The following is an 18,137-nucleotide window of genomic DNA, read 5'->3' on the forward strand; positions in this document are numbered from 1 at the left end:
CCAAGTAAATGATAAATTACACATTTTTTTTCCAAAAACGTCTGTATTGAATGAATCCAGCTGCTGCAGCTTAAACAAGCTGTCAGAACATTTTAGTCGACTATCTGGTAATGTATAACGTTAACATGTGATCCTCCATCTTGGTCTGGACATTCATTTTAAGTGACACATTTAATAAAACAGATGGAATAAAAGCAGCACACTTGCGTCCACACACAACAACGATGCTAAGTGTAGTTACAAACAAGAAGAGGTCCAGGTTTACTATTTATTATTTCTGTCTAGGCTTCTGCTCTGGGAACATCTAAAGTCAGGCAGTGCAGGACTCCAACGAAGTGTCACTGCCAGCTGAAGGAAGCCAAGAAGTCCAGTAAACACAGCTCTTTGGTTATGTGACAGCTCAAACTTCAGGAGATGTGTACTGATGATGTTTCAGATCCTTGCAAATGGTTTTATGTGGGTTGGACTTTACGCAGGTAATGTGTCGACAAAGAATTTATGGATGTGTGTTTGCTATCTACGACAGAGATAATTTGATAATAATGATGGTTTTCATGACTTATTGGTCAAGCGACTGAGCTGAAACAGAAGCTGGTGGAGTTCAGAGGTGACAGATCTGAGCTGAGCCTACCATCAGGTTGAAGATCAAGGTGGAGTCGACAGTGATGGCTTTGAGCAGCATCTGGTTGTCGGTGTCCTTGGCTTTGTACCGTAGGCTGTACAGCTCCTTGTTGCTGCTCCAGTCAGCAGGAAGGAGCTCCGACTTCTTATCACTGCTGCGAGGCTGCAGGACGGAAGAGGAAGGACGAAGCCAGAATTAATTCTGAGTAATAATACAAAATGTAATCAGCACATAAATCATGATGTGTTGTTGCAAAGTCCCCTTAAATTTGAGATTAAAGAAGCAAAGCTTCACATTTACCAGCTGCAGCATTAAAGTGAATAACACAATAATGCATCAATAATTACAGTCCAATAATAAAACAAACTACACATTACTCCAGCATAGTGAGTACTTTTACTTTTGGTACTTTGAGCACATTTTGATTTACATTACTTTTGCACTTTTACTTATGTACACTTCAAATACAGGATTTCAACTTGAGAAAAAAGTGTTTCCAAACTGAGTCCCTTTCAGTTCAGTCACACTGTGAGCAGCTCTGCAGTGCTCCAGTGTGACTGGATTAGCCTGCTAAAGATGACATGACAGTTTTTAGAGCTCGTCAGACCTCCATTTTAAAACAGCTTCTGCTTGATTCCGCAGTAAACACGACAGCTCTAATGAGCAAAGCTAAAACATGTCTGGCAGACGGTCACAGTTTGATGGATAATGTCAGACACACACAGGAGGGGATGCTCCTGCAGGACGCTAATGCTAAGCTAAACGCAGCAAGCAGCAACTTACCCAGTGCAGATGTCCGTTGGAAAAAACGGCAGTTTAAGGTCTCATTAAGCAGCACGGACCAAAACATCTTAAATAACAGAGACAAATGGTTGGTCTGACCAACTAAGAGGCGCTCTTTGATTCGGTTTAGAATTTATTGAAAAAGCTGGACGTATTTAGTTAAAAATCAGAATCAGCTTCTGTTTGACTATCTTCATACGAATTCGAGCACATTCCGTTAGTTTGGATTCACAGATGGTAAACATAGAAACTCCCTAAAATAATGACCTGAATACTGCGATTCTGACTCATGACTAAGTTGTTGTTGAACTGCTGGGTTGCTGATTGTATTAGACATGACCTGCATCAGTTACAGCGCTAACACAACGCTAGCTAGTTCATCTCACCTCGTCTCCAGTTCCGACACACCTGTATCCGCTCTTTATCATCTCCCAGTGGACGAAACACACCACGGCGTCCTGCGGACAGCTGATGCTGTCTTTGACGCAGGTGTACAACACCTCTAAACCTGCCATGTTTCTTCAATCCACCGACATCAACTCAGTTTCAAGCCAAGAAATGAAAACGAAAGTCCTGACAGAAGCTCTACGGCGTCAAGTTGCCGCCAACAGCAGCCACTTCCTGTCTACAAATTTCAGCATAAAAGCACCGCAGTACAGCTACGATTCAGGTTGAATTCTAAGCACACGATTACAACATTTCTGCGATTAAAACACGCTTAAACTTAGGATGCACATTTCTTTTTAAGAACATTATACAGATAAAAGTCAGTTTTAGGCAGCTCTGTACAATTACTAATCCAACTCTAACACTAACATGAATTAAATAATAATGGAGCAACAACAGAAATAATAATAATGTTTGATATGACTTGGATACTTCTAAATATCTGGTACATTATTCGAGCATGTTTCATGAAAAAAAAAAAATTCTCCTAAATTTCTCTCAAGAATTTTCAGTGTACTATCAATGTATCTACAACTGAACTACCACAACCCTCATTGTAAGATAGCACAGTGCAAATCTAAGACACAAATAAAGCAATCCTTTTATTATTAATAAATTAATGTAATACTTTTATTTAAAAGAACTAAGATAGAAAAAATAACAAAAAACTATTGAATGAACAGTATACATTTGAAGCATATTATCAGCAAACAATATAGATAAATATTCAAGTCCATACTGATCTGAAAATTGAAAGAATTATTATTGTTGTTGTTGTTGTTGTTGTTGTTGTTGTTGTTGTTCGTACCACCACTAATGATAAAAAATTTTATTTTTTGTTATTATTGGTATTCTAGTGATGATGTAAATCATGCAAGTCATGACGCTACTTCAAGCCTTGATCCTTAAATCAGGATTTTTGATGTACAAAAGTAGCTACGGAAGTATTAAACTCTACAGTTAAATCCGAATTTTTTATTTTATTTTATAATGTTTTTAGGCAGGTGATGCCATTGACATGATTTAAGTTTTTATAAAGATCGGTCTGATTTCAACTATATTTTATAAAGTCTGGCTGTTTGATCTAAAAACACGGGACCGTTTGTTCCCGATAGGTGCCAACAGCTTCAGACTAAATCAGTTTTTCACCACTCTTTAATTTTGTTTTAATAAAAAGACAACCTCTTGAGAGGAAAACCAATAGTTTATTATCTCTAGCTTTACACATCGGTTTTGTCGGTTTTGTTTTGATCCAACACAGTAAGAGTCTCCGGGTGAAAACATGTACAGAATTGCAGAATTGCATGTTCCGTTTAGCAAGACAACTGTCCGAGAATGTTTCAAATTTTAAAACAATTTTCTATTTATAGAAGCCAAAAAGACGTATGATGCTGTTTGTACTATTCCAAATATTTATATTAGTTCATGAAATAGAAAGAAAAAATATGTAAAGCTATTGTTCGTTGTAATAGCTTCAAATGATTGCATGTAAATTATATATATGTTGATGTGTATATAATTTAATGTAGTTTTTATTTTTATTCATTGTTTCTTTTATTTATTTTTGTGTCGTACGCTTCAGATTGGGGTTCCGGGTTTTCTCACTACCGACAGACTTCATTTCCCGTCGTGCCCCTCGCAGGGCGGACAGCGCTTCCTTGTCAAGATGGCGGCTCCCTTGACTCTGCTGTTGATTGTAGCCGTCACAATTCGTGCGGCTCTGTTCAGATCCAGCTTGGCGGAGCTGATTGCAGAGAGGGTGGAGGTGGTGTCTCCGATAACCGCCTGGAAGAGAGGTAAGTGGGGCTTTTTGCGGCGGCTCAGAGCCCGGTTTTGTCGCTGAAACGCCGCTCCGGTTCCCTCCGGCTGCCTCATCTCGGCGCTGTTATCCGGTAGCTGAAGGGAGTCGATAACGTCAAAAACCGGTTTAGCTGCAAAAATCTAAACGCTTTAGAAACCCCACGGACGTTTTATTGTAAAGTCCTTTAACCGCATGTAGTGATTTCTGTAGGTGAAGGTTTAAATTAGAGTTGACTCGTGCTTCTTTGTTGTTCCTGTGTTTGGATTCTCTGGAATCAACAAGAGACAAACACACAGTCAGCAGCAGCAGAGTCCCACTGTGCAATATCTTCTAAATGTCCAGTGTTTCCAGATCCAATCACCTCTCAGTAATTGTATTATTTCTAAGTTGACAAATAGAGTGTAAATACTCTATTCTATATATATGGAGGAGTGAGAGTGTCAAATTACAAAAATAAGTCAATAAAAGAATGAAAAAAAATCAATGTGGAAATAAAAAGAAGAATAAATACTTTAAAAAAAAATAATGATGTGGAGATTCAAGTACCTGGGACTGCTCATCTCTGAGGATCTGTCATGGTCCAGACACATAGACAGCCAGGTGAAGAAGGTGAAGCAGTGCCTGTATCACCTCAGACCTGAAAAAAAAAAAGAGAGTCAAAGCAATGGACAGTGATACAGGAAGATCTGTGACCAACTGGAATCATCAAAGACAGTTGCAGGAGTGACCAGGAGATATAGAAAGAGCCATAGTACCACTCAGCGGATATGCACTGATCGTCCTTCGAAAGTGACAGCTGAGGAAATTCAGAGTCTCTGAAGCTCCTGAGGATGTTTAACCGTGGAGCGGTGAAGAGCTCTGACTGGGAACAGCACTGCCTGCGACCGGAGAGCCCTGTAGAGGGAACTGAGGTCAGCAGCACATACCATTGCTTGTGCTTTGGCACAAAATTGCAACATTGCACTAAATACCATTAATTAATTAATGCTGAATACCATTGTAAGAAGCTTGATGAATACTGGGAGAACGTTCTTTGGCTCAGTTGGAGTTCAACATGTTTGGCATGAACCTAGCCCAGCTAACTACAGGGAGTGTATCGTCCTGACAGTGAAGCATGGAGGTGGAAGTATGATGATATGGGGCCGCATGAGAGCAAGAGGTGTTGAGGAGACGACATTTACGAATGACAGCGGGTGTTTGGTTCCTTCCCACCGTTGCTGACCGCTTGCTCAGAGGGAGTTCAAAGGCAACTTTGGATTGTTGGGTTCTCTGTTTAAATTTGTAAGGTCTATACCTTACTATGTTAAGCGCTGTGAGATGACACATGTTGTAAACTGCGCCATACAAATAAAATAGAATTGAATTGAATTATATTGAATGCCTGTAAATATACCAAAATACTGGCAGACAAGATGAATCCCAGTCTGCAGAAACTCAACAGAAGAGGATTTATGGAGGCGCTATGACCGGGACAGGTATGTTGCCTGACCTGAATCCAATAGGTCACCTTTCAAGGTGTTTTAAAAAGAAAGGCAGAAGCACAACACGTCCAGCAACGAGGAACTGGAGAGAAAAAAGTCTAGTTAGTCTGAAGCGGTAGTCACTGTCAGGTGAAACTATTTTGAATCATTTGACCTTCAGGTGATATTGCACAGGGATGTGCTCACTACCGTTCTGTGTGTCGGTGGGCCCACTTTTCCCTTTTTATACATCCACTGTCACGTCTGCACGTCTGAAGCTGCCACTATTAACAGACGACACCATCCCAACGCTGGACAAGTAAATTGTCTTTCTCTGTTTGCAGTGGTTGAAGGTTTGGCTCTGCTTGACTTGGGAGTTTCACCGTACTCTGGAGATGTTTTCCATGAGGTGAGCGCTCCACACACACACACACACACACACACACACACACACACACACGCTGGGAGATCATCTGAAATCTGCTATACTTTCATGTAAACCTGGAATTAATGTAAAGAAAACATCAGAAACATTTAATGACTTGTAAACTGGAGAAGAAACATTTCAGATTTGCAGCAGTCAGACTGAAGCAGATGAGCAGCATTGTTTGTCCTGTTACCTTGACTTGTGTTCTTTCAAGCAGCATTCAAAGGACGTTCAGGTGGATTTGATGAACTAATCTGAGGCTTGTTGAACAATTCAACCTGCTGCATGTGTTTACTCATTGTAAATATGACTGTGCCCCCAGTTACCTGCAGAACAGTTCCCATTAACACTCCCACTGTAATAGTGTGAAATACGGCACCAGTTGAAAATGCCAGTAATCAGATTGTTATCCTGAGCAAACAGGGGCTCTCTAAGCCTCAAATCACGGCTGGACTGAACACTCCAAACTTTGGATTCAGACTTCCAGAGTTTCATTCATAACACATCTAAGGAACCGATGATGTCATCTTGCAGGGAGGGACTTGGCAAGTCATCGTTCTTCCTCAGAACCAGTTTCTGGTTCTGACATGTATGACTGAGTTGCTCTAATGTTACGCCTTGCCAGTGTGTTGTGTAGAGTAGCTTTACAGTGTTTGAGCAGAGCTGTAGGTGAGCTGGTGTGCTCGAGCTTCACTGAGGGGTGTTTGGTCTGCTCACTCTAGAGGAGCCTTAGCGTTACATGTAAGCATTTAAAGGCAGGAAGGGATCATTTTCATGATGCAAACTTCTTTGTAATGTTGATACACATTTAGCCAGTGACCAGGGAGGGTCAGTGAAGTCTTGCGAGTCTTGACTTTCATTAGATATTTTCCCCACATTGTACCCTACCCTACTGTAAATGTGTGATTCTGCTCTGATTGCAAACGTTTTTTTTATTGTTCTCTTCAGACTCCGCTCATCATTTACCTCTTCCACTTTTTGGTGGACTATGCAGAGATCACATTTATGGTGAGTACAGTCAAAAAACATTTTTCGAAATACCAATAAACAGAATATGTTCAGTACGATCCACAGTGAATACAAGCTACATTGATGCTGCTATGTTTTGAAAAGAAAATATACAGATTTTTTCTTTTTTTTTTTATAAATTGTTCCTGTGTCCTCAGTTGGCGGATGTGATCACTGCTGTGGCTCTCTACATGGCAGTGAAGGAATACAACAAACAAGTGGTAAGTAAAGCAGCAAAATGTCCAAAGAAAATCATTTGAAGTAGATATTTTATGATAAGAGTTGTAATGATTATTCAATTAGTTGTCCAATCTCACATTAACCCCCCAATGTTTTGGTAGTCAAATGATCAGTTTGAGTGATTTCTAGAAGAAAAAAAGTGTAAATCCTGATCTCAGCTCCTGAAATTTCTAGATTCAAGATTCAAGATAAGCTTTATTTGTCACATGCACATTTATACACGGCACAATGTGCAGTGAAATGTGTTTTGTACCAGCATCCAGTTTCAATAAAAAGAAAAATAGAGAAAAATTAATTTAAAAAAATAAAAATAATGAAGTAAAAATAAGTGTTCAAGAAATATATATACTTTATGTATGTATACATATACATACACATAAATAAATCAAATAAATAAATCAAATGGAACACTGTTATGGTGTGAAATTGAATGTTTTGTTCCCTTCTGTGACCCTAAACTAAATGTCTCTGGTTTGTGGGAGAAAAAAACAAGACGTTTAAGATTTGGGCTTTGAGATACACTAATTGACATTTTTCACCATTTTCTGGAAACAAATCATTTAATGGAGAAAATAATAATGAACATGTTTTAACAATGGAAATAACTGGCAGCTGTGGCCAGATGTGATATTAAGTAGAGATTTGTTGTTTTACTAAAATCAGGTTGTGATGAAATACGAATTGTTGTGTAACGACCTTCACTCCTTTCTTCACACATGTGACCAGACATGACAGATATTGATTTCAAAATTACTTTGTGTGAAACATCTTTTATTAGTAGTAATTGGGAGTAAATACGACTCTGACATGTACTGACCTGTCATTGATGCTGTTTCAGTTCAGAAAGCAGAAGTTTGCCTTGGAGGCGGACCGCTATCCTCTGGACTGTCTGGAGCTCATCAGAAGCCCCAAAGAAATGTACTACGTCCCCCTGAAAGTAGCCATGTTGTAAGTACAGTCAGCCTCCGACACTGTACATGCAGAGTTGGTTTGCATTGAAGCTATTTAAATCTGGAATCTGCTGCACAGAACACCTCCAGTTTTCTCCATAAGTCTTCTCCTGGATGAGGGATTTATTTAAGGTTGTTGCACCAAAACACTTATAAGCTTATCATCAATACGGAAAACTGTTCAGACATTTACTGCATTTAAAGGGAGTTTTCAGCAGTAATACAGTTTACATGCAGATAGTTTGATAACTTGCACACTTTTGACTCCAGAGGGCTGCACTACGAAGTAAGACTGAAGTGTTAGCAGGTGTGTTGAGTTCAAAGTCAAGAGTTTTCATTGTCATGAAGGTGGAACTGATGCTAACCTGCTCCAGAGGAGGTTCTGTTCAGAGTTTGGGCTTTAAATTGTCTGTAAGCAGCATTTCCCTTTCACCAGTTCTTTTACTGTCGATGCTCTGTGCACGCTTTAAAGCGGAGAGAATATGTCATATATCTGCAACCCTGTCAAGCTGTACATCAGTAATCCTACTGAACAAAGCAGTTACAACAGGCACACTGTATGCATTGCGTTGCCATGGGGACCTACATGTATGTAGTAGGTGGTGCACAAAATGCGTAAATATGTTTTGGTCCTGATTTGCAGCCAATATCATGTTTAAATTTATTAGGTTTAACGTTTAGGAGCTCTATTGTGCAGCTTTCATGTTCGAGAAAAGCAGCTGCATTGAGAGTGCACTGAGTAGTCAAATATTAAATATATAATAATATATTTTATAAGTTTTCTCCAGCATGCCTCTCTGTCATAATTTGCAGTAACAGTGCTTTTTGCCGGAACACATTTGTATGCTTGCTCTTCATTATAACAACTGGCAACTGAAGTAGGCAGCACACACTCAGTCCATTTTTGCGTAAAAGAAAAGTCAAACGATTCATCAAACATCCCCGTTTATGTGAGTGTGTCCAGAACCTGGTGAAGAAAACCTGAGTGAACAAAGACAGTTGTGCTGCCCATTATCTCTGATCGAGGTTAGCCAGCTAACACAAAGAAAGCCTGGATATGTTGAACTTGCTTCGTAGCTCTCTGTTGTTATTGTCTCACAAAGTTGGTAGAAAGTTTAAACAAATGATAGAAGAAAAGAAAAACTGGTCAGAGAAGGGAAAGAATAAACTTATGGAGGAATGCTATAATCTGAAAATAAAGGGAGAAAGAAAAGAGCAATTGTGGACGGTGTTTGCAACAAGAATTCATTGTTTGTTGTTTTATCGCCATACAGTTGGCCGTGTTCAGATGGAGTCAGAGGTTCTCTTTCCTTGTTTTGGTTCTTTTGTGCAGCAGTCGAGCTAACTTTAAGGGATTTCTTAAACTTCATACCAAGATAAAGAGAAGACCTTAAATATTTTTTAGGGTAATATTAAGGAGAAGACTTAAGGGTATTTTATGCAACTGATTTATTAAAAAAAAAACAAAAAAAAAACCTTAACTCAGACTTTTGATTTTGAGCAGCTGCCTCTCGAGTTGCAGCCTAATAATCTGCTGTCGCCTTCTCTCTCAGTTACCTGTTGAACCCGTTCACCATCTTGTCCTGTGTCGCCAAGTCAACCTGCGGCCTGAACAACACTGTCATCGGCCTGTTCGTCTTCTCTACGATAAAGGGTAAACCTCAGATCCTTGTCTCCCCTTTCTGTCTGACCAGGATCTGACTGTGTTGTGTTCTCTGACCTATTTAGAAATTCACTGCAGGGTTTACTGCAGGACTGGATTCTAGTAATTAGCTACAAAACCGGCCGACTCTTCTGCTCTCGATTGATTTTGTTTGAGTAAAGCTTTGCTTGTGTTTCAGGAAACGTCCTGCTGAGTGCCATATTTCTGTGCCTGGCCACCTATCAGTCCATCTATCCCCTGACTCTGTGCGCTCCAGCGATGCTGTATCTGATGCAGGTATGCGGCACTCGAATGGACACATGCATTAAAAGGGCATGTCGTGGTCTGTTTCACCGTCTTGAGTAGGGATGTAATGATTAAACATTAAACGATTTATTACCTTTAAAAATGTATCTGATTAAAAATATATTAACCTTTAAGGCAGAAAATGGAGTACTCATGTATTGTAGATTAGCTGCAGTAGCTGGATGTTCCAGCAGAGGAAGCCTTTTACATTTTAATGAGATGAAAACTACAGCGTGTTTTCTGTGTTTAACGGTGGAGCGACTCGAGGAGGCCATCACTTAGACTATGGGGAGTTATGTGTTGGCACCATAGACTGTATAAAAGATGGACGTAGCTACCATGACGTCACCCGTTGGTTGCTGCACTAAGAAAATGAAGCCAGGGTTTTGCTACTTCCTGGTTGACATCTTGGATTTTTGGAGCCAGTGACGCAAAAATCGTCGGAGGGGGGCGGAGCCATAGGAGCAGCGATTGGTCAGACGGATTGAGAGGCGGGCCCTCTCTGCCCCGCCCACATTTACCGCCTTCTGCTCGCTTCGTCTGAATCGTCGCTGCCGACTGTCAATCAAGCCAGCCACGCCAATTGCCCCGCAAAACGTTGACGATTTTTTTAAAATTCTGTATTGATTTATTTTCAGATTGGCCACCTGATCTCTAAATTCGACTATGAAAACCAATAAGAACAAAATCCTGAGCTGTAGGAATGCAGTATTTCGTGATCTGTGATCACTTCTTTTCCAATTCAAGTCTATGGGAGCCAGGGCTTTTTGGAGCCAGCAGCTGGTGGACATAGTGTTTTGACATTTCCGGGTTGGCTTCATTTTTCAGGGCCGGTTGCTACGTCCATCTTTTATACAGTCTATGGTTGGCAAGCAAAGGGCATTGTGAGGGTTTTGATAGCAACGGGCACCATGACAGAGGCTGTTGTGGTGAATAATGTTCACGAGAAGAGATAGTCTCTTATATTTGACGATAAGCTAAAGTCTGCTAGGACTGTGTTCCTACAGCTGAATGGCATCCAGCTGTCAGCATATAGAATGATCTCCACTGTACTCCATATGTGTTCCATAGACTTAACAATTAATCAGTTATTGACTGATAACACCGTCGACTATTGGTTTGGAAAATAGCTCATAATTTGCATCCCTGGTCTTCATTTATTGCTGTCCTTTCATTTTTCTGCTTTTTTTCCACCTACTTCTCACTGCCCTTTTTGTAACCTTCACTCACATTTTTAGTCACTCTCGCCTAGTTTTTCAGGATAAAGTCCTGCCCCTCGACTGAAACAGCACAACCACAGCTACAAGTAGAGAGAACTCAAAAATGTCTTCGTATTACACAGTTATAACGCCATAAACCATAAAAAAATAAAGTTAAATTCTTTGATTAATTTCACAAAAATTGTGTACAAGATTTTTTTCAAGTACTGTTTTTAAGTACTAAGAAAAACATGGTGACTGTACTTAATATGGATAATTTACTACTCATATTTTTATTCTGTTTTCATGTTTGGCTCCTGTCTGAGTAAACACAGCCTGCTGAATCACTAATGACATCTCCGTTGCGTGGAGGGAACGTGCAGAGAATGTTTTTGTCCAGTTAGTGTAAATGGTTTATTTGTGGAGACATGTAACATAAACACATTTTCCAATGGAACAGCATGAACCAGATGACGAACTTCAGAAATGTCAGAAAGTTGAAAATCTGACGAGTCTTTCTGTTCTCAGAGTTTCTGGCTCTGATAGACGGTGTCATTTGAGAATTTTTTTTATGCATTTCAAACCCAATTGCAGGTGTTGGGATCCAGAGGGAAACTATTTGAGTCTACGTTCTTCTTCTTATGCCTTTTATTTAATTCTTAATCTTTCCATGATTCTGTTCCTCCTCCTCCAGCGTCAGTACATCCCGGTGAATATTCGGCGAGCCAGCTTCTGGTGGTTCATCGTGCAGTATCTCTTCATGTACCTCGGCAGCCTGTTTGTCCTCATCTGTCTCTCGTTTTTCCTTCTCGGCTCCTGGGACTACATGCCGTCCGTCTACGGCTTCATGTGAGTGGAGAAAAGACGGCCAAGGCCCTGCTGAGTCTAAGTAGCACTGTGGAGCAGCTTCAGTTAGTTTGTCTCATAAATGAATGTTTCTCCCAGTCAGAGCTGTCATTTTCTGAAAATGTCAAGTCTGCAGTCTCTTTGAAAGGCTTGTTAGAAGCTAAGATGGTGCTCAGTGGTTGCAGCTTCATGGAAGCAGGATTTTAAAACTCTGGAAATTGATCATAGCAGCCTAACGTCTCTGTCAAAAAATATAACATTATTAGTTACAGAATGAATGCTGTGAATCTTTTATTATTACTCTTAAAAGTCTGCCAGAGAACGTCCTGTTCACAGGTCTCAAATAATCAATGTGTTTATGCATAAAACCTGGAATGTGATCCAGTCTAGATCTCAGTCTGCTTTCTCTCCCTTCAGTCTCTCCGTTCCAGACTTAACCCCGAACATCGGCCTCTTCTGGTACTTCTTCGCCGAGATGTTTGAACATTTCCGCCTCTTCTTCCTCTGCGTCTTCCAGATCAATGTTTTCTTCTACACCATCCCCCTGTCCATCAAACTCAAGTAAGCCCCCCACCTCACTCTCACCCCGTCTGTCCTCCCGAGTTAATCTGTCTTCTGTTTATTCTGCAACCCTAAATCTTAGTCAGCCGCGTCATGCTGCTCTGTTTGTTTGTGTCTGTGCTGCAGGGAGCATCCTGTGTTCCTGATCTTCATGCAGTTAGCTGTGATCTCCATCTTTAAGTCTTACCCCACAGTGGGAGACATCGCGCTCTACATGGCCTTCCTCCCTGTCTGGAGTCACCTACACAGATGTGAGTATAAAAAACAACAAATACATCAGAGGGCTGTACACGGAGGTCAGATTAGTGGGTTATCGAGGTATCTGGAGCTTAAAGTCAGAGTTTTAGTGTCTCGAAGGTGGCTCTCTTTTAACCTGCTGGATCGCCATGGTAACTGATGCTGTGGAGCTAGCCTGGTGTGGAGCAGGTTATGTTCAGAGTTTCGGATTTAAATCAGCTGGAAGAAGCTTCTGCCTTTAACCAGATTGTTTCGTGACCATTCTTTATGAGCAATACAGATTCTCAGCTGAGGGAATGTGTTTTATCTGTAAACATGCTGATTTGTACGTTACTAATATCACTGAATGAAGCCGTGCAGTTACAATATCACACACTGTAAATATCAGGTTGCCATGGGAACCTGACATGATCAGTTGGTGATGCAGAGATCACATAAATGTGTTTTTATTTTTGATCCTGATTCGCTGTCAAGTCCGTTTAAACTGCTGGTACTGCAGCTGATAGAACACACATTAGAACATGGATTATTCTACTGGTGTTTATTACAGAGAATATTCAATCAAGAACATTATTTTCTCTTTGATTTGGCCAAAAATTCAAGTGATATCCTGCATTATGGGACAGTGTCTGACCTAAGTGCACTTCAGTACAATATTTTTGAGTATATGATGTTTAAAGTTGAACAGTTTTTATGTGCAGCTCTCTCTCAGTTAGAAATAAGAAGCTGCATTGATCAGTAAAATACATATACATACAGTTATATATTCCTCATTGTTCTCCATTAAAACAACCTGCTGACTGAAGCACACGATTGCTTCATTCATCAAACGTCTCCTTCTATGGTGGTCAACTGACATCATCGTTCCTGCCGGGACGGAGAGCAGTTCTGTCCACTTCTTCCTGTGCCAGTGTGAAGTTAACCTCTTCTCCTTGTCCTGCTTTAAAAATTAACGAAGGATCTTATTTTAAATGGCTTTTTGAGGTGTTTTTTGTTTGTTTGTTCTTACTGAAATTATCTACCGACTGTGGGTCATAACACAAAACAAGCTGAAATACTGACTGTAGCTGCTGTTAGAAAAGATTAATTATCATGTGACTTTTGTTTTTACTCTACAAACATTCAAACCGAACTGAACTGTGACATCTGTATTTGAATCGGAGCTTCAGTGCTTGTTTTGGTTTTTCTTCTCGTCCAGTCTTGAGGAACATTTTCCTGGTGTCCTGCGTCCTGCTGGCCTGCTCCGCTCTGTTCCCCGTCCTCTGGCACCTCTGGATCTACGCCGGCAGCGCCAACTCCAACTTCTACTACGCCATAACTCTGCTGTTCAACGTGGCGCAGGTACCGAAGTCAGAGACAGTTTATTAATTGAGATAATAAAATGTGATGATGGCTGGGTTCCATTTAGCTGCTTCAGTTTTAGGACGGTGTTGTTTTTCTCTCACCAAGTATTTATTAGTGTCCTGGTATTTGTTTCCTCTCAGATCCTGCTCGTGTCGGATTATTTCTACGCCTTCTTGAGGAGGGAACACCACCTCACCTACGGACTGTATCTGAAGAGGAAGGACGGCTCCGAGGCGACGCTCGTTCTGAAGTAAAACGCCCCCATCCAGCCCCTGCAGGGAGGAGGAAACTGCTCGAGGGGACCTTTATCCTCAGAGGGAACAAACGCAAAGTGAGGAGGATGAAACACTCTCGGATCCTCGGACCGATCAAAAGCACACATGCAGACAGTGTGCACGGTACAACGTCATATGCAAACAACAGAACTGCAACAAACTACATGACTGACACATGTGGGATGTAGACACGTGGCTCCGTCCCATCTGGAGTGCTCTTATTTTGAAGCCTCACTCCACCTGGAACCTACCTGTGAGAGTGGCTTTGATTTTGAAGATTTCTTCCTCCTATCAGCCACCCTGGATTGATTTTATTTTGTTTATCCTGCAGTTCCTGCTTTTGTTATGAAGAACCAACTCCAGCGCAGAAGAAAACTGGGGTGGGCTTTTATTTTGAAGCCTTGCGTAAACACCAAAAACAGTTCCGAAAATGTGGGAGTCTGCTGCTGATTTGGTATTTCCTGATACCCCCGCTTGTCCACACATCCCATTTTGTGTTGTTTTATGTTTACCTGCTAACATTTGTGTTAACACTGGTCTGATTCGTGGTGGGAAAAGCAAGAAGAAGACCTGGACGTTTTCTCTTTCTCACTGCTTTCTATTTTCTTTCTAATTTGCAAGTCCCACATTATCAGTGTTGCATCTCACATTAAGTAGAAACCAGTCAGACCTCATACCTGGTACAAATGTAACACTACCAGAGATTGTGATCTTTTCAGCTGCCTAGAAACTGAAGTCACCAAAACATGAGATACTCATCTTAATAACTAACAAATCTTACTGCTTAACAGAGAGGAGAGCAAAGATAACGGTGAATGTGTTTTAACAACTGTAGTGCTCAAGTTCAGTATCTGTGGAGAGCAGAAGCAGATAAATATTACCATTATTATTATTAACGGCCAAATTAAAGTTGCCCTGCAGGGATGAAGTCCCATTTAGTCCCATAAAATCCACCAAAAATTATTAGTAATGATGAAAGTTTTATAGTTTCCTCTATTTATTGCATGTAATCAATGAATTCTTGGTTAAATCTACATCATTTTTACATTTATAATGAATCATTCTCATTGCACGCGCCTTGAGGGGGTATTTTATGACATGAGGCGAAGCAACAACTGAAAGACTCGGACTAGTTTCGAATTTTTAGGTAATATTCGCCCTCTTGGTGAGAATGAAACTCTGATGTCTGTGTGGTAAATATAACGCTACAGCCAGGAGATTAGCTTAGCATACAGGCTGGAAACGCAGCCAAGAAACAGTCACGCGCAAAACCATTAATACACAAACGCATCTGTGTGGATTAAACCAATTAGTTCCAATGTGTTTATGCTGATTTTTAGAGGAGCTGGTAGGTAGATTGAAGTCTGTTTGCCCCTGTTTCCTGACTTTATGCTAAGCTAAGCTAACCATCTCCTTAACAGTCACCGCATAGATAACTTTCCAACACAAAGAAAGTTTGTGTTTCTCAACTTCAAAGCTTATTAGACTCTCAGCGTGTCCAAAATCCACTCTGCACACTAATTCTGAAATGTTTACTCCATGCTAACATCATAATGTGCTGTTTTAGCTGTAAGCGTATAAAAATGAACACGTTTTTAAATTTTATACTAACTAATTCAACACGTGCAGACCTTTTCCACGTGGAAAAGGTTTGAAAGCAGTGGTGTAATTAACAAAAGTTCCATGAAGTGTCCCGGTCAGCCATAACTGTGAACCAGCGTAAACAGAAGCAGGACGCCGGTGCTCTCCCTGCCGAGACGAATCAAGTCATCTGCCCTACATAAACGGTTGCAGCAACACAGCTACATTATCATTCATTTGGAGTCGTGATCGTGCCGACCCAGTTTTTCCTCCAACGTTTGCTCCCTTTTAGCTCCATTTTTGGTCTCCACCAGTTGCTAAATCCTCCACTCTGTGCACTGGTTGGTGAAACGAGCTGCTGAAAGAGACACAGAGGGTGAAATAGAACAGTGACGTTGTAGCTGAACATCTGAACAATGAGCTGAATCGCACGATAACCGAGAGGAGCTGACAGATCTCTGAAGATTTATCCCTCCAAGCAAACTTTCACATTGTTGCCTCGTACGCTGGTATTGCAAACGATTATAAGGGAAAGCAAAATATCTTTCCTCACTGATAATTTGTTTTGTTCTCAAATGTCTATATATGTCCAGTAGCAGCAAGATTCAACCACACCGACTCGAAATACATTCAATATTTCCAGTGTGAACTCACTACACTCGAACATCAACTGTTAGACTAACTGTATCCTAATTTGGTTATTGATTGAGCAGGGGGGGTTTTTAAAACAGGAAAAGTCAAGATTCTGTGATTTCAGCCTCTTAAATTTGAATGTTTTCTTGTTCCTTTACTCTGCTATGACAGTAAACTGAATATCTGTGGTTGGTGGACAAATCAAGACATTTGAGGACATTGAGAAATGCTATTTTCTGACATTTTATAGACCGAACAACTAATGCATTAATCCAGAAAGTAAACAATTGATGAATTGATCATGAAAATAATTGTTAGTTGCAGCGCTGCTCAGAAACAGTGTGTATTGTGGAACTGGGGCATGAAATCACTCATGTTTTTCTTCTTTTAGCGTTTGATTTTTCCATCCTCCTTAATTAGGAAACCAGAAAAGCTGTAAAGTGTAATTTCATCGTGACATGCCAACAGAACAATTCTGCCTTCAGTAGAAGTCACTGAGCGTGCACCTACTCACAGAGGACTGAGTTCACAATCTTAAAAAAGCCTTAAACAGCCTCTGAAGTGTCGACACAGGACTGAAAGATGAACTTTTAAAAAATATTTCACTTTATATTCTGAATTTAGAAGATTAAAAAAATTTCACGTTATGGTTTTAGTTATTTTCAGATGTGAAGGAATGAAAAGTTTCTAACTGTAACAAACTGGTTTTCATGTGAAATGAAGTCAGAAAGATAACTCTGCTTATTGTCCCATGACATGAAAATATTAAGACAACATAAAACAAGTCTGTTATTAAATTCCTCACCTTTAGGCAGAAACAGCGGCCATTTTGATACCAATGAGTGAGAAATAATTTGTGATGTTTATTTATTTGCTGCACTGAAAACTTTGCAAAGAGATTTAAATTTTTTTTCCCTTTTTTTTATTATTTGAGAAGAAGGAGGAGCTCTTGAGTTCTTTTGATACTGTTGTGTATATATTCATGTGTTTAGTTTGATTCAGGGTTTGAAAGGGCTGATGTTATGTTTGATGAATGAGTGAACATGTCATAAATGTTGATTATTAAACCTGCGGTGTTGGTTTACACGCGTCTGTTTTTAATTGTTGATTCTGATGTGCAACATGTTCTTTACTCTTTCATGTCACATCGTCAGGTTTAAAGTTAGATGTCACATTTTACACCAAAATTAGATTTCCATTTTTTTGAAAAACCTCATAAATTAAAAATAAAATAGTTCAATCTTTAAACCATTTTTTTAAAACGCGAGTGGACAGCCATTCAAGTAACCCCTGCCACACACAATCAGATACATACAGTTGTGAACAAAAGTTTACTTGGACTTGTAAAGATGATGTACATCATGGCAGGGTTGAGTTTCCAGTGACTCCTATCATGTTTTCTGTGTTGGAATCATTTACACCCATGCGTCTTTGTTCCAAAAAAAAAAACAATCATGCATTTTGGTTCTTTCACAGATTTATTATAGGTGTAAATATAACAGCAGTGCTAATATTTAGTAAAATGTCCCTTGGCCATTTTCACATTTTACTTTCAGTAGCCATCAACAAGGGCTGCAAGGTGGCGCAGTTGGTAGCACTGTTACCTCGCAGCAAGGTGGCCGGTTCGCATCCCGGTGGGGGCAACGGGATCTTTCTGCGTGGAGTTTCCATGTACTCCCCGTGTAGCGTGGGTTCTCTCCAGGTTCTCCGGCTTCCTCCCACACAGTCCAAAAACATGCTGAGGTTAATTGGTGATTCTAAATTTTCTGTAGGTG

General features: G+C 40.2%; 2 protein-coding genes across 2 annotated transcripts in view; one reads left to right on the forward strand and one right to left on the reverse strand.

The window, feature by feature from the left end:
* psmf1 (proteasome inhibitor subunit 1) overlaps positions 1 to 1,986 on the reverse strand; it is an 18,641-nt gene extending 16,655 nt beyond the window's left edge. The window contains exons 1-2 of the mRNA XM_008303680.1: positions 1,792 to 1,986; positions 632 to 784 (exon numbers count right to left, since the gene is read on the reverse strand). Coding sequence (XP_008301902.1) covers positions 632 to 784; positions 1,792 to 1,920 — 282 coding nt within the window. The 5' untranslated portion in view covers positions 1,921 to 1,986. The remainder of the gene's footprint in view (positions 1 to 631; positions 785 to 1,791) is intronic.
* A 1,517-nt stretch (positions 1,987 to 3,503) lies between these two features.
* On the forward strand, positions 3,504 to 16,519 carry pigu (phosphatidylinositol glycan anchor biosynthesis, class U). The gene is made up of 12 exons (XM_008303681.1): positions 3,504 to 3,648; positions 5,458 to 5,522; positions 6,489 to 6,548; positions 6,707 to 6,769; positions 7,627 to 7,736; positions 9,292 to 9,392; positions 9,580 to 9,677; positions 11,580 to 11,734; positions 12,149 to 12,292; positions 12,419 to 12,543; positions 13,728 to 13,870; positions 14,014 to 16,519. Exons 1-12 carry the CDS (start codon positions 3,519 to 3,521, stop codon positions 14,125 to 14,127), a joined length of 1,308 nt encoding a protein of 435 aa, XP_008301903.1. The 5' UTR covers positions 3,504 to 3,518; the 3' UTR covers positions 14,128 to 16,519.
* The last annotated feature ends 1,618 nt before the right edge of the window (positions 16,520 to 18,137 follow it).

The sequence above is a fragment of the Stegastes partitus genome, unplaced genomic scaffold (genome assembly GCF_000690725.1).
Source record: "Stegastes partitus isolate 25-593 unplaced genomic scaffold, Stegastes_partitus-1.0.2 Scaffold2051, whole genome shotgun sequence".
NCBI classification, from domain to species: domain Eukaryota; kingdom Metazoa; phylum Chordata; class Actinopteri; family Pomacentridae; genus Stegastes; species Stegastes partitus.